The sequence below is a fragment of the Rhinolophus ferrumequinum genome, chromosome 21 (genome assembly GCF_004115265.2).
Source record: "Rhinolophus ferrumequinum isolate MPI-CBG mRhiFer1 chromosome 21, mRhiFer1_v1.p, whole genome shotgun sequence".
In the NCBI taxonomy this organism is placed as follows: domain Eukaryota; kingdom Metazoa; phylum Chordata; class Mammalia; order Chiroptera; family Rhinolophidae; genus Rhinolophus; species Rhinolophus ferrumequinum.
In genome coordinates, this window is record NC_046304.1 from 10655584 (window position 1) to 10680906 (window position 25323).

At 42.2% G+C, this 25323-nt stretch overlaps 1 protein-coding gene across 3 annotated transcripts; it reads left to right on the forward strand.

Moving 5' to 3' along the window:
* The first annotated feature begins 406 nt into the window (after positions 1–406).
* Positions 407–5075, forward strand: RPL26 (ribosomal protein L26). Of its 3 annotated transcripts, none has more exons than XM_033091880.1 (4): positions 407–561; positions 1365–1537; positions 2735–2875; positions 4905–5075. In XM_033091880.1, exons 2-4 carry the CDS (start codon positions 1370–1372, stop codon positions 5031–5033), a joined length of 438 nt encoding a protein of 145 aa, XP_032947771.1. In that variant the 5' UTR covers positions 407–561; positions 1365–1369; the 3' UTR covers positions 5034–5075. The 3 variants fall into 3 exon arrangements, with proteins under 3 accessions (XP_032947771.1, XP_032947772.1, XP_032947773.1); XM_033091881.1 differs by lacking the exon at positions 407–561 and adding an exon at positions 1193–1257; XM_033091882.1 differs by lacking the exon at positions 407–561 and having other exon boundaries at positions 1351–1537.
* The last annotated feature ends 20248 nt before the right edge of the window (positions 5076–25323 follow it).

Below are 25323 nucleotides of genomic sequence, written 5' to 3' on the forward strand. Positions count from 1 at the left end.
GCGCCCAGCGGCGCATTCATTGCACACCATGGTGTGGGGACGGCAGGTGACATCCGGCTGGAGCATGTTAAAGGACCGGCACACTGGACAAGCCCGCGGCCTCGGTCGGGACGGCTAGAGTCCTAACGTCACCTGGCTGTCAAATGTAGGACCTGCCCTTTCCGGAATAATGGGGTGCCCGCCGCCCGGCGCTCGGAAGTGTAAGGACAGGGGTCCTCTGGGGCCGCTCGCTTTCTCAGAAGCCACTGGGGCAGTCAGACCCAGAGCCCCCGCCACTCGCCGGGAAACGACCCTTCCCAGAGGACGCAGCTGCAGAACCCAGAACTCGGAAGAAAGGCACCAGAACCTGCAGAAGGGAGTTTTGGGCCCCTCGCAGTTCCCCTCCTGGCCGCGAGGTGACAGTAGTCACCAGTTTCTTTCCTAGTTTCCTCTTCTCGTTCAAACTACGCAGCTCTCTCGCTCCAAAAGACATCGCTCTCGCGAGAGCTCTTGTAAACTTACAGAACCGGAAGTAGCGTGTGGATCTCTTCCCTTTTGCGGCCATCGCTGAAGCGCTAGCGGGTGAGCATTTGCGGGGAAGGCGCGTGTAATCCGCAGCCATCCCTTCACGGGCAGGATGGCTCTCGACCCCGGGAGCGCTGACACTCTTCCGACGGCCGAGTAGCAGCCAGGGAGAGGGGCCAAGATGGTCTGGACCTGGTTTTCCCGTAGCTCAAGGGCCGCGGGGCTGGGAAAGGAAGGAGGAAAGAAAGTTTTGGGACTCTGTAATGGGAGCTGCAGGGGAGGGGGAGAGGGAGAGGGAGTCAGTTCTGGGCTGTGTAGTTTCCTAAAGAATGGTTTCGAATAACTTGCTGGTAAATCCGCGGAACTTCCACACGGCGCTCCCCCATTGGAAGGCTTTTTGGACCCCAGATCTGTGCATCATTTTCCAGGTTCGGGGTGGGCGGCCTGATTCATTTTGGAGAGGCTAGATGTGTTCGCACTCAAGTCCTGAGGTTAACGTTGGTTGGTCTCTAAAACGTAATGTTATGATTTTTGAAGAACTGAGTTGTTAGTCTGCTTTGCCCTGATTCAGAGATAAAAGTCTTGTCACAGGACTTAAGGAATTTGGAGCGTAAACAAACTAAAACAGCTGTGTTAGTAATGGAAAGTATTGAAAGCATCTCAGTAAAGCAAAATTTTCTAAATTTCAAGCTTCAGTTGATAGGCCATTGAGTTCAAGCAGGTTTTGATGGAGTTAAAAACATGACAGCTTCTGTGAGTATTCTAAACTTTCAAGATGAAATTGTTGCTGTTATTTGTTTGGAAACTGAATGAGACTTTGGTCCTTTAAGGGTTTACATCTCTTCCAACTTTTTGTTTAGCCAAAATGAAGTTCAACCCCTTTGTGACTTCTGACCGGAGCAAGAACCGTAAAAGACATTTCAATGCACCTTCCCACATTCGCAGGAAGATTATGTCTTCTCCTCTTTCCAAAGAGCTGAGACAGAAGTACAATGTTCGATCCATGCCCATCCGAAAGGATGATGAAGTTCAGGTATGTACCATGTTCAAGTCATCTTGGGAAATATCCTGCACACTTGACATAGAAAGGGGATTGCATTCTGAGAGTGATAAGTCTGAGATAGTTGCTCCCAGAACAGGATCGTGAAAGGGGACTGAAAAACAAACAAGAAAAAGCATGCTGCTCTTCAGTTCCTCCCTTTCACTCCTTGGTGAAAATCAGTTGTCCCTAAGCGTCAGATGCAGCTGTAATTAAAGAGAAGAATAAGATAGTGCAGAACCAGAACACTACTTTGGGTTGATCTTTTTCTTGGTGTGTTTGGTCATTGAAGAGGCATTTGAGGAGTAGTAAACTGAATCAAAATCCAGCTGCAGAAATTCTAACAGAACCGTGGTTTCGTGTGATTGAGTTTACCAGAAAATAATTTGTTAAATCTATTTAAATGAAAATTTCTATAAATGTTACTTAGCTGTCACCTGCAGCAAGGATTCAAGCAGTCTCTAAAGCTGCTTGCATATCACCGATATTGTTTCATGAGGTTAGTGTCCATTTAAGTAAATAAAACCAGTTTCCAAACAGTGTGGATTGCGAACAGCCATCTGTTTCTGCTGTGCTAGGGCTAAAATTGCAATTAGATTGGGAGGCAGTCTTCTCTGCTTTCAAGATACCTTAATGCAAGAAAGTCTGCAACTGGAAAGAAGCGACTGTCCAGATACACTTTGGGTTGCCTCCTGATAAGCTGTGGGTCACTGTGGGTCTCCTGGGTAGAAAATGGTTAGTTAATCTTGGGGAAAGGAGGTTTGTTTCCTTAAGTGTTTGCTACTGCCCTCTCTTTGGCACTGGGTTGGACACTTAAATGGGTTGTGAATTAAATACTTGTGACCCATTGCTCCCTTTGACATGGAGTAATAATTTCTTTGTGTTTCACTTGCTGCAAAAAGCCACGGTGGGCTTTTAACAAGGACCGGCACACTGGACAAGCCCGCGGCCTCGGGGCCTCGGCCATCATTTGTACAAGTGCACTGTCCATCACTAGATTTATATGGGGGCATGGTTATTTGCAGGTTAATTAAAGCGAGAGATACAATTGGCATATTGTCATTAACAGCTAAGTCTTTCAAAATTGAAGCGTCCTATAGAACTGATGGAGCGAATGATGTTTACAAGATTCATAGTTTTCCTTATTAACAAGGTTAATCTTGTTTTTTTTATCTGCACGTTTGCATTTAGGTTGTCCGAGGACACTACAAAGGGCAACAAATTGGCAAAGTAGTCCAGGTTTACAGAAAGAAGTATGTCATCTACATCGAACGAGTGCAGCGGGAGAAGGCTAATGGCACGACAGTTCATGTGGGCATTCACCCCAGCAAGGTGGGTGGTTTTGAGAATTCTTGAGAAGAAGGAAATTCAAGCCATTGTTGGCAAATGTGATTGCTTGCTTTACAGAGTAATCTCATAGAAATAGATTCTAGGTGTGCTGGAAGCCAGTCTTAAAGCAAATAACTGTATTTGAATTCAGTATTCTAATAGCACTTAAAATTTTTATGAAATCAGGGTGTCTAACAGTCATTCTCTATGTATATTTAAAGTACTTTTTCCTCAAAAGCTATTAGTAAGCTGATCGGTCAACAATCTTAACAATGAACAGATCTTAAAATCCAGGAAATAGGATAATTTTACATGAAATGGAGCTTATATCCTGTTTGTTTTGTGTATTAAACTGAATTGAGTAAGCAGTAAGGCAGCTTTACAACCTGTGAAGTAGGTATTAAGCCATTTACAGATGGAGAAAACAACTGAAGCTGAGAGCTAGTTTCCATTAATAATGATATGTAAGCCATGAACAAAACCCGATCTGATACACCCATAGCAGGTACCTGTCCTGGACTTTAATGTGCATATTCTCCAATACTGCTTTCCAATTGCTCTTTTCCATTTTTTTTTAAAGTTACGTTTAATATAAAGGTTGAGTGTTCAAATACTGAGGTTTAAGACCTTAAGTTAGCACCATAAAACCTGATTTTCAAACTGCAGAAAAGTCAAAAGACTAGTACGGTATTACCTGCATGTCTTTAACCTAGGATTCACTGTTAACGTTTTGCCACATTTTCTTTACCCCCTTTCCCTACCCCTGGATTACAGGTATCATGACCTCCACCTCAGTTTGTGACTCAGTAGTCATCTTCAACACTTATTCCAGGTTTAGGACTTGCAGAAACCTCTCACAATTTGCCACCATCACAATGTATGGCAGCTCTATCCTCCTAATTGCTCAGGCCAAAATGTCTTTTATTATTATTATTATTATTATTATTATATATCACATCAGTCATCAGCAACTGCTACTGGGTATATCCAGAATCCTGTCGCTTGTTAACCATCAGAGTGGTCTACAAGACCTTACCTGAACTCTGCTCACCAGCCACTTCTTCATGTCATCTTATTCCACTCTCCATGTTCCATTCTACCGGCCGCCTCCCTGTTCTATAACCATGCTATTCAGTGTATCCATTGGTTAGCAGGATCACCTGGCAACTTGATAAAATTGCAAATTTTGTTCCCAGGTCTCCTGAAGCAGAATTTGGGGGTGGGACCCATAAATCTGTTTTAACAAGCCCTCCAGTGGAGCCTTAGACATTCTCAAGTTTGAGAAACACCCATAAAGCTTCTCATGCCTCTGGACCTTTGTACTTGGTGTTCTCTTTGGGTCGCTTTTACCCCTTTTCTTGTGTCTTGTTCAAATGTAGCCCTATCGTAGTGCCTTGCCACGTCACCCTGTATGATTTAGCCCCTGTTCTCCATTATTCCAAACCCCCGTACTAGACTGTAAGTTCCATGATGGCAGAGATTTTCTTTTGGTCACCATGCTGTATTTCCAGACCTAGTTCAGTGTTCTCTTCTCCCGTACCTCACCTTCCTTCATAAGACTAAAATTTAACATAGTGTCTGGATAGCTTTAGCAATTCGGTTGTTGAAATAAGGTGTACTGTGGCTTCAGTAAAGGTTTTGCAGGTTGAAGCAGGAGTGGAGGCTACATTTAATTTCCTACCTTATGGTTCTAAAGTTACTCCAGAAACAAAAATATGACTTGTAAAAATAGCTTGTAAAGCTAGAATGAAGAGTGGAATAGTTGATATTTTTGCAATATGAAAAGAAGCCGTTTTTCTTATAAAGTACAGAAGAGGATATGAGAAAAACCACTGACATCACACTGCCTTTTCACCTTTATTGGCATTTAAACCAGATTTAATTTGGGAGCTGAAGAATCATTTCTTACATTTTGAGTTAAACAGTTCATGTTTAGGATCTACTTTCCTAGGTTCGGTAAATGGGATTGAATGTGTTCTGTATTGTTAATTGTTAAAGCTAAGAAGTGGTTTTTTTCCTTATTTTTCTGCAGGTGGTTATCACTAGACTAAAGCTGGACAAAGACCGCAAAAAGATCCTTGAACGGAAAGCCAAATCTCGCCAAGTAGGAAAGGAAAAGGGCAAATATAAGGAAGAAACAATTGAGAAGATGCAGGAATAAAGTAATCTTATATACAGCTTTCATTAAAAACTGTTAAAACGAGTCTGTTTTATGTATGGTGATTTGGGATACTATCTGGTTTTCAGCGGGTCAGTTTTCAGGGAAGTTCCGGTGACATTTGCTATCTAGAGTCAGGCCACCCCAATTTTGTGGCCTTCTAACAGTTTTCTGAAATCAGGCCTGATGTGATAGGTTTTTTTTTTAACAGCAGCCAATGGCATTTTAGAGTACATCATGGCTCATTGAGAAGGTCTGGATGAAAAGCTAGCTGGGAACACTGCCTCTTCTGAAGCTGTCTTACTGCCTTTCTCCTAATGGCCTGCTATATGAACATAGCATATTAAAAATTTTTTGCATAGAAGTTTTATATTGCCATTAAATAGAAAGTCTTGCTTAGAATAGAAGAGCTGAGCTATAGTGTCTTCCCAGTAGCATCTATCTAGACCACTGCTTAAAGCTGTGCCTGATGCACTGAAAAACCTGATTCTGTGGAATGCCAGAGGACCCCCTTTACTATCTTACTTACTGGTGCTGGGTGAGTGCCATTAGACCAAAACTTAACAAATCTTTAGGTTGCAATCTGAAATAAAAGAGTGTTCATCTAAAATAGAGGTTCTCGAAGGATTGAGTAAAATGGTGTAGTGTTGGCCGTATGTGTGCCTCTGCCCTTCCTCACTCGAAGCGTTTAAATAGAATAGTGAAGTCAGTTTTCTTTCCAGGCCGGAGGCGTTTATTATGAAGGCTTTGCAACAATGTAAGGAAATAGGTAACCAGTTTTGCTGCAGGGTACCTGAGTTAGTGCCTTGGTCAGTCAAGGTCACACCTCACCTAGTCCTGGGTTATCACCTTGGTTGTCTCAAACCGCAGCTTATGCAAAGCACGGAGCAGCCTACAAGCTGGGCCCTTCCCTACCCCTTGGGGACGGGGTTTCCGGTCGCCGCAGGGCCGTTCCTGCCAGCGGATACAAGGCCTCGAGCGGTGCGGGTGTACTACGAATGGGTGGAGGGGACCCCGGACCCTGCGGCTCCTGGCGCCTCTTTTCCCACTTCTGGGCCTTCCTCTCCTGCAAAATGACCGGGATTCGGTGGTCTCCGGCCCTTCGTTCAGCCCTGAGTTGGCTGCCTTCTGAGAATTGGGTGGGGGCGGCGAAAAGCGGGCTGAACCGGTGTGGAGCCTGGCAAGTTGGGAGCCGAGTCCGCGAAGTCACGAGACAGGCCACACGAAGGTGATGCCCGAACCTAGGGGTCAGGAATAAGCGGGAGTTTATGTGTCGTGGAAGATGCTTTATCTGCATTATCGCTGAGTCGTCATAACCCATGGTGATGGAAACTAGTATTCTCCTCATTTTATAGTTGAGGAAACTGAAGCCTCAGTAACGTCCAAGTGAGTAACAGTAAACAGTAGGATCAGAAAATGAATTCCCAAACCTAGACTCCCATACTTACGCCCTGCCTCGTTACTATACCTGTAAGCGAAGTGTTTGACAGATATCCTTTGAACATCTTTGTCTCAGCTCTGTATTCGTCTGCCCTCAGGGGATACAGCGAGGTAGATGGAAGGCTTAGCCCCTACCTTCTAGGTTGTGTACACCTGAACCTAATCGATACACAACAAAGTGCTCCAGTGAGTAGTGCTGTTCAGAGGAGGGAGAAATGGCTCATTTCCGAAGTTGCTGAATGCATCAGGAAGGAAGCTGATTTGAACTGGGTGTGGTTTGTAAGATCCATGGAAAGACATTGGAGGTGGGGGTTGGGGTGAGATAGCCAAAGCAAAGAATCCGAGAGGGTCAGGAGGGAGACGTTTCCAGATCCGTTACCCCACTAGCACAGGTCACAACAGGAAGCTGACTGCATTTCTCTCGTGCTACTTGAGAACAGGTGTTGAAAACTCGGATAATTTACAGGGGTGGACAGGTAAGGTGAATAAATTATTAGGTGGCTTGGGGACTGTGGGAAACAGAAGAGTGCAGCCTCTAAAGGGAGCTACTGCATCTCCAACCAGGCAGCAAAGCTTTCAGAGTGGCCAGATCTTCCCGTTTGTCAAGAAAGCCAGAAATGTAGAGATTTACATGAAATCTGGTAGAAAAAAATCTAATCTGTAAATTATTCGATTTAAAAAAAAAAAATCACTGGATAGACTAACCAAAATAGGTCTGTTAGCCAAATGTGATTCTTGGGCTGTGCTTTAGAATTTCATGGTATAGCGTAAGGACCACATCTTATTTTAAGACTGGGATTATGCATCTTTTGATTGTGAATTATTTCCAGCCTTTCCTCTAAATTCTTTTATAGGATGAAGATGAGGCTTTTACTTCCTATGCAATATCCTGAAGGCCCTCAAATAGTGGCCAGTGCAGCCATTCAATTTCTGAGAAATGCTGGGTTTAGTGCGGGGTCTGGGAGGTGCTTTCCTGGATCCTATTAAATACCTTGTGGTTTCAAGTCTCTTTTGAGGACCACTAGTACTGTGGGATGATAATAGATATTTCTTCAGAAACAAGGTCCCATGTCAGTGATTAAATGACACTGGTGGATGAAACAACCTGGGTTTTTGTACTGCAGGATTTCTCAGAGCATTTACAACATCAGTTTGCACTGAGAATCTTGAGCACAGGCTTAAAAAGCATTGTGCAAATACCTGATTTCTTCAATTCTGAAATGTGTATTTTTTACATTTTTAAATTTGAATGTTCAATCTAGATTCTCTGTTTTTTCCTCTCAAAAAAAAAGTCATTAAATCAATGGTTTTACAGTCACTAATAAATGATACTGAGCAAGAGAATTTGAAGCTTTTTTACTGGAGAAACTTCAGGAACTTGGAAGTAGGCTCAGTTTAATTAAGACTCTTGCTTTGAGCTTTTAAGCATTTCCATTTTTCTCTGCTTCTCAGGATTCTGCTCTGCCCCTCAGCTCTTCATTTGATGGCTGGGATCCCACGGATATTGTTTTCCAAGATTGTTGGAATACCTGTGATCATCATATGAACTCTTCCCCTGGCCTCATCACCATCACATATCCTGGAGTTGTTCTAAGGAATCTTGGTTTAGAACCTGACTATCAAGTTTTCTCTCTGAGGAATTCTCCAGTCTTGATGGAGTGTGGATTCCATTTGGGATATCTCCTTTTTAGCATGATAATCTCCTGACATATCTCTATAGGTTAATATTTCCATTTCTGGAAACATATGTTGCTACCTCTGTTCAGATCCATCAAGCCTGTACCCAAAAGTATCTCCCCGCCTTGGAGTGCTCAAATTCACTTGGACTCTGCTTCCTTCTTGAAATACGTGGGCTCCATCTCAGGCAGTGTCAAAACAGGCCAGGCCTACAGACCTCCCAGGTGGACAAAACCCCTTTTCCTCACCCACCAAGTTAGACTCATCTTGTTGAATATGAGACCTTAAACAGAAGTAAAGGTCTGTTGTGTAATATTCACAATTCACAACCAGAATCATTTATGTTGACACGCTTTTGTTCCTGGTACTTTCTACTGTATGTTCCCCCGTCCTGCTGCAGCTGCTCCTTAGCCCAGGCTCCCCAGACAGACTGGTCTTTTTGGCAGCAGCTGGTGTCGTTTCAGCAGGCAGCAACATTTGAGGATATGACCAAAGATTGGAAGTATTTGGAAGCCTCTCAGAAGGACTGCTGCAGGGACACAATGCTGGACAGTTAGTTATGAGAACATGATCCCTCGGGGTAAGGACTCAGACTCTTATTTACTAATCCTATGTACATTTGATAGGAAAGCCATCATTTAAAAATATCCTACCGCTTTCTCTTTGATTCTCCTAAAATGAGGACAGACTGTTCAGCCACAAGAAATTAATTGTTTATGTTAATTGTGGTAATGCTAAAAAGCCCACCCTAGTGCTAATTTCAAGTTCAGAGTTTGCTATTACCGTAGCCTCCCCTTATTCACAGGGAATACGTTCAAGAACCTCAGTGGATACTTGAAACCACACAGTACCAAACCCTACATATGCTATGTTTTTTCCTATATATACATACCTATGATAAAGTTTAATTTATAAATTGGGTATAGTAAGAGATTAATAACAAAATAGAGCACTTATAACAATATACTGTAATAAAAGTTATGTGAATGGCTCTGGGGCCATTACAAGTAAAATAAGGGTTACCTGAACACAAGCACTGTGATACTAGGGCAGTCAGTGTGATTACCAAGAGGGCTGCTCAATGACTAATGAATGGGTGGGTAGTGTGGTATTCAGCATGGATACACACTGGACAAAGGGATGATTTTCTCCAAGTTCTCGGCAGGACTGAGCGGGATGGCCAGAGATTTAATCACGCTACTCAGAATGGTGTGCAATTTAAAATTCATGAATTGTTTATTTCTGGAATTTTCCATTTAATATTTTTGGACCAAGGTTGACCAGAGGTAACCGTGGAAAGCAAAACCACGGATAAAGGGGGACTACTGTATTATGTGGTACCTTCTAGCAACATTTTCCCATTTATATTATTTTAAAGGGTATGGCGGGTAAGGTATTAGCCTGTAATGCTTTAGGGATTTCCATTTATCCTCTCTCCTGTTCAATGTATAAAGACCAGTTAGTTAGGTTTCACTGTATAAGCTAATGGTTTCATTATTTATTTTGTTTGCCTAAAGTCTAAAATTACTGCATATTGTGTGTGTGTATATATGTATATATGTATGTGTATATATATATATATATATATACACACATATATATATGTATATATATATATATATATATATCCTACTGATTTGAAATGCTGTTGACATGCTCTGGTTTTGAATCATCTTAGTTGGCTTTCTAGTTGCTTTATTTTGTTACTGCTTTATACTGTAAGTTTATTATTTTTCTTCCATATAGTAGTCTTAAAAATCAGATGAAAGAAATTAATGAGGAACTTTGGAGGGAAGATCTTCGAGATGGAATATCAGTGAATTTAACTTTGTTCTGTTTCTTTCTCCTTTTATTAGGATCTTTCTTGCAGTTCTCCATGATGCCACAGAGAGCTGGAAATGATCCCCCCAATGTTTCAAATACAAGTGAAATGGAAATGGAGATAAATGACATGACAGAAAAGTTTCTTATAAGCGTGACAAAGTTAGTAGAAAGCAAAAGTTACAACAGCAAGGTATTTTCCAAAGAAAAGTACTTTCAAACAATAAAGGAAGTCAAAGAAGCTAAGGAGAAGGGGAAGAAATGATCGCGTGATTATCGCCGTGCAGCAAAATATGACGTGATCTCTGTACGGGGCACAGAGAAGCTAATAGAGGCTACTCATGGAGAACGAGATAGAATACAGTATTATGTACATAAGGAAGAGTTGTTTGATATTCTTCATGATACACATCTCAATATTGGACATGGTGGGCGGACGCGTATGCTCAAAGAGCTGCAAGCAAAATATGGGAATAGCACCAAAGAAGTCATTGTCTTATATCTGACTCTGTGTAAACAGTGCCATCAGAAGAACCCTGTACCCAAGAGAGGCCTTGCACCCAAGCCCATGCCTTTCAAGGATATTGACTCCAGATGCCAAGCTGAAATACTTGACATGCAGTCAAATGCTGATGGCGAGTTCAAATTTATTTTATATTATCAGAACCACTTAACCAAGTTTATTATTTTACGAGCATTAAAAGCCAGACAGGCCCATGAGGTGGTCAGTGTCCTATTGGATATTTTCACAATTCTTGGCACACCCAGCGTGTTGGAATCTGACAGTGACATAGAGTTCACAAACCAGGTTGTTAATGAGCTCAGTGAGGTATGGCCAGACCTAAAGATTGTCCCTGATAAGTACCATCCTGGCCAAGGTCAGGGTTCCCTGGAGCAGGCCATGATGTCAAGAACATGCTAAGTGCCTGGATGCAAAGTCACCACTCAACGTCACTGGGCCGAAGGCCTGCGCTTCATGCAGATGATAAGGAATCAAGCCTTCAATGTTTCCTTGCAGCAGATCCCTTATGAGGCAATGTTTGGTTGTAAAGCCAATCTTGGACTGTATTCCTCACACTTATCCAGGGAAACCGTGGCCGTTTTACAAACCAAGGAAAAGCTAGAAATTGCCGAAGAACAACTAGAAAACAGCCTTTGGATCAGGCAGGAAGAAAGGGCTGAGATTGGAGCAGAGAGATCTGATATTGACGAAAACATGGATCCCACTCCTCCTAAAGCTCCAGAGCCCAGCATCTCACAAGGGGCCCCAGGTCTCTTCTGCTGGTGAATAGACACCTGTTGGGTGGACATTCATGGTGTCTCTGGACATCATACAGCCATCAGAACTTTTGCCTAAGGCCCCAGGGGAAAGGAATGAAGGCACTGTCAGATCAAGTTGTCCGTGGTAGTCCTTGCTCAAAGGGGAAAAGTGAACCATGTCTGTGATGTAGGGCTGTGGTAACATATTACCATAAACTGGGCAGCTTAAAACAACATGAATTTATTTTCTCACAGTTCTGCAGGCTAGAAGCCCAAAGTCAAGGTATTGGCAGCATTGGTTCCTTCTGGAGGCTCTGAAGGAGAATCCATTCCATGCTCTTCTCCTTCCTCCCATGGCTGCTGGCAATGCTTGGCATTCCTGGGCTTGTAGTAGCCTAAGTCCAGTTTCTTCCTTGTCTTCATGTGAATCTTCACATGTCCTTCTCCCCTCTGTCTCTGTGTGTGTTCTCCTTGTCTGTCTCTTCTAAGGACCCCATGGGACACCAAATCCATGTCATTGGATTTAGAGCCCACCCTAACTGAGGATCTCATCTTTAGATCCTTACCTAATTACATCAGCAAAGACCTTTTTCACATTCACAGGTACTGGGGGTTCAGACTTGAACATACCTTTTTGGGAGTTGTAGTTCTACCCACTACAGTCAGTGGGGGAATATGTTTGCCTGCAGAACTTGAACTGACGAGGTCTTAAATGTGTAGACCTGATGGCTGCTTTACATACCTGGTACATATTCCTTCCCCTGCTTATTCCTGCTCCTCCAACACATACCCCAAAAGATGGGGGCATCAGAGGAAAAGATGTAGGTGGACAAGTATTGAGAAGAAAAGAGGTTGATCCACCATGCCCTAGAGACTGGCCACCTCACCAGCTGAGCTCTATTTCCGGCTTCAAGAGAAACTGATATGTCATCCCTGCCGTCAGGAATTGTGTGCTTGAAACATTTTTGAAGTAGGTCAGAATTACGGCATGGCTGGGATTTGTCTATGCCTACATTTGTCTATGCCTCAAGCGTAGGAAAAGCATGTAGTCCTGGAATGGATCAGTGCATAGCCAGGGAAACAACCAAGGACTCGAGCAAAATGCAAAAGTTGGCCTGAGGCCACTGCTCCAACTAGAGAAGAGTAGAGCAAGGGCCAGTCTGAGTCATGGTTCAGAATAAGGAGCCCTGACCCAGCCAAAGGGAAGGATAATGCCCAGGATCCGTGTACTGCTATATTCCCACGGCCTGGAAGTGTGCCTTGCCCAGTGGAGATGTTCAGTAAGAATTTGTTGAATGAATAAATGATTCTGCAGAGATGGACGCAGGGAGAGAGAAGGGACTTGCAGTCCTTTATTCTTCCATACATGCTTCCTGCATATCCCAGAGTCGTCTGAAAACCATTCTAATTGCACCTTAGTGCTGGTTTCCTCTTCCCTGTGCCTAATTCACAGGGTTGGGAGAGACAGTGACATAATGTGTGTGAAGGGGCTTGCTCTGTAAATAACTGAAGCTCTACCACGTGAGTTGTCCCTGCTGCTAGCAGATCCTATACTCCATGTGAGAGTTGGACTCTTCTGCCCATTGCCATTACTTTGCTGATTAAACAGTGTTAACCTGGGTATCCAGGGAGGTTGCATTATTATTAGAAAGGAGATGACATCACTGTCCGGTTTGTTTTGCAGGACCGGAATCTTATCTGTCCTTGGCCAGCACCACACTTTCCATTCCTCCTTTGTCACTCAGCCTAGCAGAGTCTGGGAGGCCCGACTTAGCTAATGCAACCATCCCTTCCCCCATGCTGACCTACTACCTCCTGGTTGCTAGACAAACCAGGAACAACATCAACTCATGGGTGAGAGGTGAGATGAGAGATAACACTATTGTCTTCTAGGGGTTGGCTACAAATAACCTTGGCTTCCGGAGCTGCTGCATCACTCTTCCTCTCTTCTTGCTGTTGGAAGTGGAAGAAAGTTGGAGGTGAACACCTAGACCCAGTCTAACCTTATTCTGTATTATCACATTTCAGCATCTGGAACAGAGATTACCAAGTGGTACACCACTGGCTGCTTTCAGCTTGCAAATGTATTTTGTCCACGTAATGTTCTTTAATTTAAAAAACTAATTGCCAGCATTTTCAAAACTGTATATTTCATATAAAAATCTGGATGTCTAGCACCTCTTGAAAATTTGGAAGATCTGGCCGCATTAGGCCCACGTTTCTGCATGGCAGCAAATGACTGGAGCTATTTGTGGTAATCCCCAAAAGGCAGCCCAAGCACGCATTCTTTAGTTGGACATCATCTGGGCCATTCCAAATATATGCATGTATGTTTCTGTGGCCCATTGCTTAAGAAAGGCAAGTGAAGTTAGCATGTAAATAAAGGCCAGAAACAGACCCATATATCTTTAGGAATTTATGATAAAAGTGGCATTTCATATTAATGGAAGGGGTTGTATTCAGATAATGGTGCTGGATCAATTAGCTTTCTGGAAAAAAATGAGGTCCGATCCCTAAACATAAAAAAACTGAAAATGTTAGGGGAAAAAAGAGATTTTTACGATTTTGAAATGGAGAAAGGCTTTCTAAGCAATACATTAAATTCAAAAGCCGTAAAACAAAAGGTTACTAGGTTATATAAAAATGTTAAATATCTGTGGAAAATAATGTCTGAAAAAGTGAAAGAAATGACAGATTGGGAAAAAATATTTGCAACATTTAAAACAAACATAAGGTACCTAATTTTAAAAAGACCACTTATAAATAATGAAAAGAGCAACCAATAAAAAACGTGCAAAGGCTAACCACAGAAGAAAAATAAATGGGTAGATATGCTTAGTGTTGTGCTCACGTGCAGCTGTGTTGTGATGGTAAAGCACTTGGACTTAGATCAGGGCTATCAATTTAAATTAAACAGACTCAAGTTATTTGAGAGTTTTTATTTTTTCTTTCGTGCGTGTGGGAGAAGAGGAAAGTGCCCAGGGCACCAGTCTTGATTTAACAAATCTTACTGATAAGGAGATACCATAATTGCTACATTATTTTCAGGACAGCTGTATTCGTTTCCTAGGGCTGCCATAACAAACTGGGTGACTTAAACAACAGAAATTTGTTGCCTCAGTCCTGGGGGTCAGAAGTCTGAGATGAAGGTGTCAGTAGCGTTGGTTCCCTCTGAGGGCTATGAAGGGGACTACGTGCCTCTCTCGTAGCTTCTGGTAGCCTGGGGTGCGCCTTGGCCTGTTGGTGTGCCTTGACATCATCCTCCCTCCGCATGTCTGTCCTGTGTCAGAATGTCCCGTTCTTAGGGGAACCCGATCATGTTGGATTTGAGCCCACCCTAATAACCTCATTTTAACTTGATCGTCTACAAAGACACTTTTTCCAAGTAAGATCACATTCACAGGTACTGCATGTTAGGACTTCAGCATCTCTGGGAGCAACACAGTTCAACTTAATAGCAGCAGCCAATCAGAAGGACAGTTTTTTAAGAGGTAATTTTTACGAGGCATGGCAATTTTCTAAAGTCTTAGAAGACTTACAAAATCCCTCTGATCAAATAACACTTGCAAGGACAGGTTTATTTTAACAGAAAACAGAAGAAATTGGTGGCGGTAAAAAGCCTATAAATCTCAAAATAGATATTCTTGAGAAAATTTCATATCTTTCCAACTAGATTATTTGGCTTAGTTTTGTGATACAGAATGGTATGCCTCCCTCCACATCTGCAGGAGACTTGCCATATCTTTCCGAGACTCCTTCTGTTAATTATGAAGACTTGTGTTTTTTAAGGCTAATCTCTGGAATTCTGTTATGAGGCCCATAGAACTCAGTTTTAACTAAGAAAAATAAATGGAGAGAGGGCTATAAAAGATTTACTTAACAGTGAAGTGAGGATACTGTAGTATTTTTCTTCCGTGGGTTTCAAGCTCTGCCTCTGCACATAAACTAGATAGGCAAGCTGGAACAAGTCCCCTGAACTCAGAGCTCATCTGTCAAATGGGGATGATGATAATCCCAACTTCATAGAGCTGTGATGAGGTTTATTAGGGTATTTATGAGCAGAGGGGAGGGACACTTTTCCCTCCAGTTTGGTCGAGTTCAGTCTCTACCAAGAATGACTAGGCAAAGCAGAGCAAGTCCTTTCCTGCAAAAAATAAGAAAGACTGCTGGAGGCAGTACAGCAGCCAAACTGGGCAAGTCCTGTGTCCATGCTGGCCTGGGTCCTCCCTCCTGGCTTCTGCCATTGGCACAGCGTTCTTTGCAATGCCCTTGTGACACAGTCCTTCTGTCTGTTCCCATGTGCAGTCACATTCCAAAGCGCTGGCCAGCTGGAGCCCTGAGTCGGGACATGCTCAGCTCTTCAAGGCTGAGTGCACCACTGCAGTTCTCCATCTGCTCCCAGGGTTCAGGGACTCAGTGGAAAGAGCTACTCTGGTTTTCAAACACATTTCTGCTTTTTTTTTTTTTTTCCCCCAGACTGTGGTAAGAAAGAACACTTCACGTGAGCTCTACCTTCTTAACAATTTTTGAGTATACAATACAGTATTGTTTACTACTGGCAAAATGTACAGTAGAGCTCTAGAATTTAATCATGTTGCATAACTGAAACTTGATACCCGTCAATAGCAACTCCTCATTTCCCTCCCCCCTGCACCTGGCAACCACCATTTTACTCTCTGCTTCTATGTATTTGACTATTTTATGTACCTCATGTAAGTGGAATCATGCAACATTTGTCCTCTGTGACTGCCTTATTTCACTTAACAGAATGTCCTCAAGGTTCATCCGCAGGATGTCCTCAAGGCAGGATTTCCTTTTTAAAGGCTGAATAATATTCCATTATCTGTATATAATACATTTTCTTTATCATTCATCCTTCAATGGACATTTAGGTTGTTTCCAAATCTTGGCTATTGTGAATAATGCTGCATTGAACATGGGTATGCAAATCTCTTTCTAGATCGTGATTTCAATTCCTTTGGATAAATATGCAGAAGTAGGATTGCTGGGTTATATAATATTTCTATTTTTAATTTTTTGAGGAACTTCCAGGCTGTTTTTCAATAACAGCTGCATCATTTTACATTCCCACAGTGTACCAGAGTTTCAATTTTGCCACATTTTTGTCAACACTTATCTTTGTTTTTTCATTTGTTTTTGAGAATATCATTCCTAACAGGTGTGAGGTGATATCTCATTGTGACTTAATTTGCATTTCCCTGATGACTTGTGTTGTTGAGCATCTTCTCGTGTACCTGCTGACAATTTGTATGTCTTCTTTGGAGAAATATCCATTCAAGTCCTTTGCCCATTTTTTAATTGGGTTGTGTGGTTTTTGTTTTGGGGGGTTGTTTTTTTCTTTTTGTTTTGTTTTGCTATTGAGTTGAAGAAGTTCTTTATATATTTTGGATGTTAACCCCTCATAAGATATATGGTTTGCATATATTTTCTCCCATTTCATAATTTCCCTTTTCACTCTGTTGTTTCCTTTGCCGTGGAGAAACTTTTTAGTTTGATGTAGTCCCACTTGTCTAATTTTTGCTTTTGTTCTCTGTGGTTTTGGCATCACCCCCAAGACATTATTGCCAAGGCATAATGTCATTAAGCTTTTCTTCTGTTTTCTTCTAGGAGTTTTATTGTCCCGGGTCTTATATTTAAGTGTTCATTCCATTCACTTCCACTATTAACAAAGAAACATATGTTGTGTTTTTTTTTTAGCAGGGCATTTCACCCCATGTGTGGAAGTGCTTTAAAAACTATAAAGGGCTACACAAATACTAGATGGTACATTCTATATATTACTCTCTGAAAGGTTGCCAGTGCACCCCATTTGCTAAACCCAATGGCCCTTTTTTACAGGAGAGTGGGCCCTTCTTGGCACAATGTCCAGGTTCTTGGCATCTCGAGCAAAGAATTGAACAAGATACTGAGGTAAAGTAGTGAAAAAGCAGTTTATTAGAAGAAAAAGTACACTCCAAAAAAGTGGGCCTAGCAGAAAGCAGTGGCTCAAGGCCATTATTAGAAGAGAACGTACACTCCGAAGGGTTTAGAGCAGCCCCGAGCAAAGGCAAGGCTCAAAAAGACCTGGCTCGCAGGAGCCTGGGGGTTTTATCTGGGATGGACTGTTCCTTTTCAGGTGTGGGACCACTTGATTGACACCTGTGATTGATAAGGGGCTATTACTTTATCTCTTCAGACTGCACTTGCTCTCTGCAGTTGAAATTGTTAACTCCAAGCTAATTGGCCCTTCCCCCCTACACCTGAGCTGACGGTTTTGGCCGGCTCTGCAGCTTCAATGGCTTCGTGAGCTATTAAACTATTTCCTCTGGCTGTGTTATGGTCTCCGCCTTAATCTCCTCCAGCACGGCCATGTCCCCGACTGCCTACGGTTTTTTCTATCTCACTTTCTCAGTCCTAATGCATCTTGACTTTGTGATGTTAAATACATTTCCACTCCCCCACCCCACCTACTTTTTGCTTTGCGTGAAACTGAACTTAAGTTTTTCTTCTATTTATGACCACTCATTCATTCCTCTCTCACTGCTATTCTCTCCTCCCTCTGTTGAGATACTGTTTTCCAAGAACCTTTTTTTTTCCCTGTCTCATCCTTGACCGTTTGTGGGGACAGAGCCCCAAAAAGCAGTTTCCAGGCTCTCGGCCTCACATAGAAAGGTGCTGGCTCAGGTAGTAAATGGCCATTGACTGTGATCAAATGGCCATCAGCTGTGGCTAGTTGGCCGTCAGCTGTAACCAGTGAGCCATTGGGCACTAATATGACTGCCGTGGCGAGGCTAGCAGTAAGTGGGGGCTAGCAAGCAGATGGTGGCTGAGCCTGCAAGCGGCGCAGTGAGGGTTGAGAATTATGTGGCTCCTGTTTCCTGTTTCTCGAACCCAGCCGCCAGCGAGAGTATAGTGGTGTGACTCACCTACCTATGGCTCCATGGGTGTTCCTTTTTGGCCTCACCATGTCCTGCGTTCTTATGTGGGGAGCGGGACCAGAGACCCCGCCGGACGCCCTGCATGACACATGGCGAAGTCGGCAGGATCCCCTGCATGACACCGTTTCTTCTCTCATCTGTTTCAACTGAAAGACTTTTTTGTGCAAGACTTCCTTAACCCTCTCCCAAGCTCCAGCCTTCTAATTATTTATGGGCGTCTCAGTGCCAATAACTGTCATGGTTGCTCACTCGCGGGTTGTGAAAGCATTCATGAGGCACAAAGGAATAGAAGTTAGAAAGTTTATTTAAGAAGCGAAACACCAGCAGAAGAGTTGCCAGGTCTAGCGACAAGAGTAGACAGCTGCAGCAGGTTTCTGTTTAGCTGGGGTTTTATATTCTCCAACCAGGATGTAAACTGCTTCCGCCTGTAGTGGAATCTTCTATTGTGTTCAGCTTTGTTCATTCGGGTGGGGAGAGGTGTGGTTAAACTTGTTGTGCAGATGTTGTGTAAACTTAAGTTGGAGCCAAACAGCTGCCCCCTAGGCTGGTCGGGCAACTCCAGGAAGAAGGCGCTTCCCAGAGGCTGGCCTGCCTCTGGGACAGTAGATCCCAAACAGATGCAAAACCCTCTCCCAAGTCACTGGGCCAGGCATGTAGTTGCCTGAAGTAAACGGAACCATTAAAACTGATATGCATAGTAAATGTAAACAGAATCATTAAGGTTTGGCGGGAGGGGAAGGGAGCAAAGAAAAGAAAAACTTTCCAAATGTCAAATCGAATTACACCCCAGGTTTAAATCTCAAAATTGAAGATGTAGTGTCACCGTTACATTTAGAAGAGATAGTGTCACTGATACAATAATCACCCCAAACATACTGTTAAAAGGTAAACTGAGGCACAGTAAAAATTTTTGAAGACTTTATTTCAGCAAATATTGTTTCGGATTGGGCAGTGCCAAACTGAAAGTGGTTAGGAAGCGCCACTGACATGAACTAGGAGCAAGGTTTTATAGGGAAGCTGTGGAAGCAAAGCAATTATTTGATTGGTAATAACTGAAGCAGTTGCCTTTTGGGGGAAAGCCTAGTTAGTTATTTGTGATTGGTTGTTCTTAAGTTTCAGATTCAAGTACTTTAACTCTGGCTTAGGTTTTGGTTTGCTTATGTAGGCTACCAAGGCTTTAGAGCCACCTCAGACTAATGGCCCCCTTGTTTAAATACTTTAACAATATTGTTACCAGTTCAAGGCCTGTGTGATCAACACTTCAAAAACTCAATACATCAGGGTTTGGAATAAGGAAAGCTTTATTCATCAAGAAGATGCCAACTGAGAAGATGGGAGACCTAATAGTTCCTCAAATCCATTTTAAGAGAGCCCAGAATTCAGACTTCTTTTATGTCAAGGGAAAGGAGATGGGCAGGGCGAGAGGTGGGATCCCAGGAAGAGCAGGGAAATCTTCGAATCTCTTAGTTCTCAGTCTGTTCTTAACACCACCCACCACCTGTCACCCACTCCTCCTTCCCCCACTGATCTGAGTCTGGGTCCTGAGATTCCTGTAAATCGGGTTTTTTTGTTTTCTTTTAATTTTCATTAAAAATATACCTAACATACAATATTATATTAGGTTCAGTGGTACACTATAGTTATTCAACATTTATATACCTAAAGAAGTGATCACCATGATAAGTCCAGCGACAATTGACACCATACTTCGCTATGAAAATATTATTGACTATATTCCCTGTGCTGTATATGACATCCCAACAACTTATTTGTTTTATATCTGGAAATTTGGACCTCTTAGTCCCCTTCACCTTTTCCCCCCTTTTTAAATTTTTTCGTTACAGTTGACATTCAATATTAGTTTTTATTAATTCCAGGTGTACAGCATAGTAGTTAAACATTTTTATAATTTAAGAAATGGTCCCCCTGACTAGTCTAGTACCCTCCTGGCACTATACATAGCTATTAGGTTGGTGCAAAAGTAATTGAGGTTTTTGCAATTATTTTTAACCTTTTAAACCACAATAATTTTTGCACCAACCTAATATTACCATATCATTGACTATATTCCCTGTGCTTTACTTTACATCCCCATGACTATTTTGTAACACCGATTTGTACTTCCTAATCCCTTCACTTTTTTCACCCTGCCTCTCCCCAAGCATGCTTCCATCTATAACCCCAACAAATCTAGTAGTAATCACAATATTATTGACTATATTCCTTATGCTGTACCCTACATCCTCATGACTCCTTTGTAACAACCAATTTGTACTTCTTAATCCCTTCCCCTTTTTTCACCCACACCTCCAACCCCCCTCCCATCTGGCAGCCATCAAAATGTTCTCGGTATCTATGAGTTTGTTTCTGTTTTATTTTGTTCTTTAGATTCCACATATATGCGAAATCACATTGCATCTGTCTTTCTCTGTCTTACACTCTACTCAGTACAATACCCTCCAGATCCATCCAACTTGCCACAGATGGCAAGAACCCAGTCCCTTCCATAGCTGAGCAATATTCCATTGTATATATGTACCACCTCCTCTTTATCCATTCTTCCATTGACAGACACCCAGGCAGCCTCCACATCTTGGCCATTTTAAGCAATGCTGCAATGAACATACGGATGCACACGTCCCCTGGAAGTAGCATTTTGGGTTTCTTCAGATAAATACTCAGAAATGGGATTATTGGGTCCTTTTTTGTCTCTTGTTATAGCCTTTGTTTTAAAGCCTGTTTTGTCTGGTGTAAGTATTGCTATCCCAGATTTTTTGTTTATTTGTTTGTTGGTTGGTTTCCATTTTCATGAAATACCTTTTTCCATCCCTTCACTTTCCATCTACGTGTGTCTTTCAAAGCGAAGTGATCCTCTTGTAGGCTGCATATGTAAGGGTTTTGTTTTCTTATCCATTCAGCCCTCCTATGTCTTTTGAGTGGAACATTTAATCCATTTACATTTAAAGTAATTGTTGATTGATATATGTCTATTGCCATTTTATTATTCATAATTTTGATTTTTTTCCCCCATCTTAAAGAAGTCCCTCTAGCATTCCTCGTAATACTGGTTTGGTGGTGATGAATTCCTTTAGCTTTTTCCTATCTGGGAAGCTCTTTATCTGTTCTTCGATTTTAAATGATAGCCTTGCTGGGTAGAGTAGTCTTGGTTGTAGGTCTTTACTTTTCATCACATTGAATATTTCCTGCCAATCCCTTCTGGCATGCAAATTTTCTGTTGAGAAATCAGCTGACAATCTTGTGGGAGCTCCCTTATAAGTTAGTAGTTGCCTTTCTCTTGATGATTTTGGGATTCTTTCTTTGTCTTAACCTTTGCCATTCTAATTATAATGTGTCTTGGTGTGGGCCTGCTTGAATTCATCTTGTTTGGGACTCTGTGCACTTTGTGGACATCTATGTCTAGTTCCTTCACCAGGTTAGGAAAATTTTCAGTCATTATTTCTTCAAATAACTTTTCAATCCCTTGCTTTCTCTCTTCTCCTTCTGGTATCCCTGTGATGCAAATGTTGTTACACTTAATGTTGTCCCAGAGGTCTCTAAACTGTGCTCGTTATTTTTTTTGGATTCTTTTTTCTTTTTGTTTTTCCAATTCGGTGTTTTCTGCTACATTGTCTTCCAAATTGCTGATTTGATCCTCTGCTTCATCTATTCTCCTGGAGATTCCTTCTAGTGCATTTTTCATTTGTTATTGTATTCCTCACTTCTGAGTGCTTCTATTTTATGATTTCTCTGTCCTTTTTTATGCTTGCTATCTCTTTGTTGAAGTTCTCACTAAGTTCCTTGAGCATCCTATGAGTATTGTTTTGAACTCTGTATCTAGTCAATTGCTTGCCTCCATTCTGTTTAGTTCTTTTTCTGGAGTTTTCTCCTTTTGTTTGGGATGTATTTCTTTGTTTATTCATTTGGCTGCCTCTCTATGTTTGTTTCTATGTATTAGGTAGATCTGCTATGTCTCCCAGTCTTGGCTGGGTGGCCTTATGCAGTAGATGCCTTGTGGGGCCTGACACAGTCTCTCTGGTCACCTGCTCTGGGTGCTCCAGAAGTGTCCCTTGTGTGGGTTGTGTGTGCCCTCCTGTTATAGTTGAGCCTTCATTGCTGTTGGCATGTTAGTGGGTGGGATTGACTCTCGGGCTGACTGGCTATGGGGTTTGGCCATGTCCACAGCTTACAGGCTGCTGTGTGGGAGGCTTACCCCACTAAGTGGGATTCACCCCAGTGATGCCTGTTAAGACTGCCCTTTGTGTATGCTCTTGTGGGGCTAATTGGGTGGTGCACTGCTGTGATCTGAAGTCAACTTCCAAATATGTTGGTTCTGGAGCCTCTTAGGAGGGACTCCAGTGCAGGCCCAGGTCACCCACTGCCTGTGACCAACTGGGGACTACCTGATAGGAGCTACAAAGCAATCCATGGTTGTTCACTGCCTATGTTAAATCTGGGGTGGGGGGGTGTGTGTCGGAGAGACCACGCAGAGAACTAAGGACATCTACCACCAGTACCAGGCCTGGGATAGCTTCACAAAAAGCCAGAACATCCTGAGACCTGCTGCCAACTGCCAGCTCCCTTAAGATTCAGCCACTTATAAAGCCTTGTGTGATACACAAGTTGGGTGAGGCAGGGTCTCAGGGAGTCACAGTGTTGATGTGGCTTCTTCTTTATATCCTTAGTTATAAAACTTCTGTTCAGCTAGACTTGAGATGATTCTCCAGGTTGATTGTTCTCTAACTTAGTTGTAATTTTAATATGTTCACGGAAAGAAGCAGGCACAGTGTTTATCTACTCTGCCATCTTGGATCTCTCTTCAATTCCTGTAAATTTTTGATAAATACAGTGTTTCCCCCCAAAAAAGACCTAGCCAGACCATCAGCTCTAATGTGTCTTTTGGAGCAAAAATTAATATAAGACCCAGTATTATATTCATTATATTATATTATATTATATTATATTATATTATATTATATTATATTATATTATAAGACCCGGTCTTATATTAAAATAAGACTGTGTCTTATATTAATTTTTGCTCCAAAAGACGCATTAGAGCTGATAGTCCGGCTAGGTCTTATTTTCGAGGAAACATGGTAGTCATGGCTTTGCATATCTTTTTCCACCTATTCAGGAGGCTGTTTTTGCAGAATTCCTCTAGGTAATTAGAACTATTTGTCTGGAGGCCTTGGGAGAAATGCAGGCTAGAATTCATGATTAAGAGTCAAACGGGAGAGAAGCAAAAGTATTCTACCCTGTTCCAATGCCCTTACTTCTGTGTTCCCTAATTCAATGAGTGGCACCACGGGGTCACCCAAGCCAGAAATCTCAGTCATCCTCAGTGCCTCATTCTCCCTCACTGCTGCCCATAGTCAATCATTTGCTAAATATGTCATCTCTACCAGTGGCAGATTGTATTTTCCAAACGTGGATGCACCTTATATCTATAACACATGTTTTTCTAGAACCCCATCAAGAGATGAAGTTTTTGTCACCTCTCCTTGAGCCGAGGTAGGCCATTGTTCCTGCCTTGACCAGTAGTGTACAGAGGAAATAATGACATTTGTTTCCTGAGCCTAAGTCACAAAAATATCACCTCGCTATCTTGGAATGCTTACTTTTGGAACCCAACCACCATGCTCTGAGGAAGCCCACTCAATGAGGGAGCCCATGCAGCCTGTGGAGAGGCCCACATGGAAAGGAACCAAGGGCCTCAGCCCTCAGCCCTCACTAAGCTCTTATCCAACAGCCAAAACCAACTTGCCAACCATGTGAATAAGCCATCTTGGAAAGAGGACCCACCAGTCCTCAGTTGATCTTCCCAGGATGATGCTATATGGAACCGAGATAAGCCCGAGCCAAATTGCAGATTCATTTGAAAAATAAATGATTATTGTTTTTAAGATATTTAGTTTGGGGGTGGTTTGTTATGCAGCAATAGATAACCGATACACTAACTTGGAAATGTCTCCTAAATCTATTATATCTCTCCATTCCCCCAGGTCAGGCCCTTGTTATGTTGCTTCATTGAGAGACAACCTGCCTATGAATCTTCTAGAAGTAAAACTCTGCTCAAAATAATAGTTAACACTATTAAATGCTGACTTATCTATAGTGTTGAGTGCTTTAACTTCCTTATGCTATTTAATGACAAATCTACAAAGTGGTTTGAAGATGAAAAAATGAATTTACATAAGTAAAGTAATTTAAGGACTTCATTTCTTTCTTTTGAAATGATGCTCAGAAAGTTACTAACTAGTCCAAGAGTCAAATATAAGTCTTTCTAAGTCCAAGTTCAGTGCTATAACCCCCCGCCCTGCTCAAGAATTTCCAGTGGCTCCCATTGCTCACAGGATAATGACTTAGGCTGACTCCAAACCTGATATCCAGTTGGGACACAATTTGGTCCCAACAACCTTTGCGGCTTTGGTATTATGGCCTCAGGTCATGTGAATTTTTCGGTTGTACTTGTTCTGCGTACATGGTGGAAAGAAACTCAGGCTGTTGACTGATCCAAACCCTCCCATAGTCACTCTTTCCAGGACTTCGTTTCCTCATTGAAAAATGAGAGACGATTGAACCAGCTTGTATTAAAATTCTCTTCCAACAATAACTGTGTAGTGTAAAAACTGTCCTCTTGTACTTTTTTGCTTCCTGCCTCTCCTAGAACCTCAGTGCCGGAGCTCCACATCAGGGCTCATGTCCCCACTTTCAGAAAGGTGAGAGAAGATGGGAGAGTCAAAGATTGATACTTTAGTGAATGTTTTCTATTTACCACTTCATCATAACTAGCTTTATGTTGTAGAATGGAATCTGCTTTTCTGTAGCTCTAAGAAAACAAGGAACATTTTCTTCTGCTATTTCTGTGCTTTTATTCCCAGTGGTTTTTTTAAGCACTGGAATGTCATTAATTAGCACCGAGAAGGGGAGAAGGAGGCACCGGAGGAGCTCAGACTTCCACTCTTGCTTCCAAAATATTTTGCATGCTCTCTGGGCATTAGTGCAACAGACCATTAAATCACGGTTTGCCAAGGCCAAGTTCAATCACTCATGGGCTATTTACCTCTGCATACTTTTCAGGTTCACTGGCTTTGGGTTGTGAAATTTTAAGAGAGAAGGTTTGAGAGGGGGTTGTTTTTAAATATGTGATTTACCCA

Bases quoted from the DNA above. Each gene is read 5' to 3' on its own strand.
- RPL26 (XM_033091880.1), top strand. From the start codon at position 1,370: ATGAAGTTCAACCCCTTTGTGACTTCTGACCGGAGCAAGAACCGTAAA. The intron at 1,538-2,734 runs GTATGTACCATG...GTTTGCATTTAG, and splicing joins GAAAGGATGATGAAGTTCAG to GTTGTCCGAGGACACTACAA. The intron at 2,876-4,904 runs GTGGGTGGTTTT...ATTTTTCTGCAG, and splicing joins TGGGCATTCACCCCAGCAAG to GTGGTTATCACTAGACTAAA.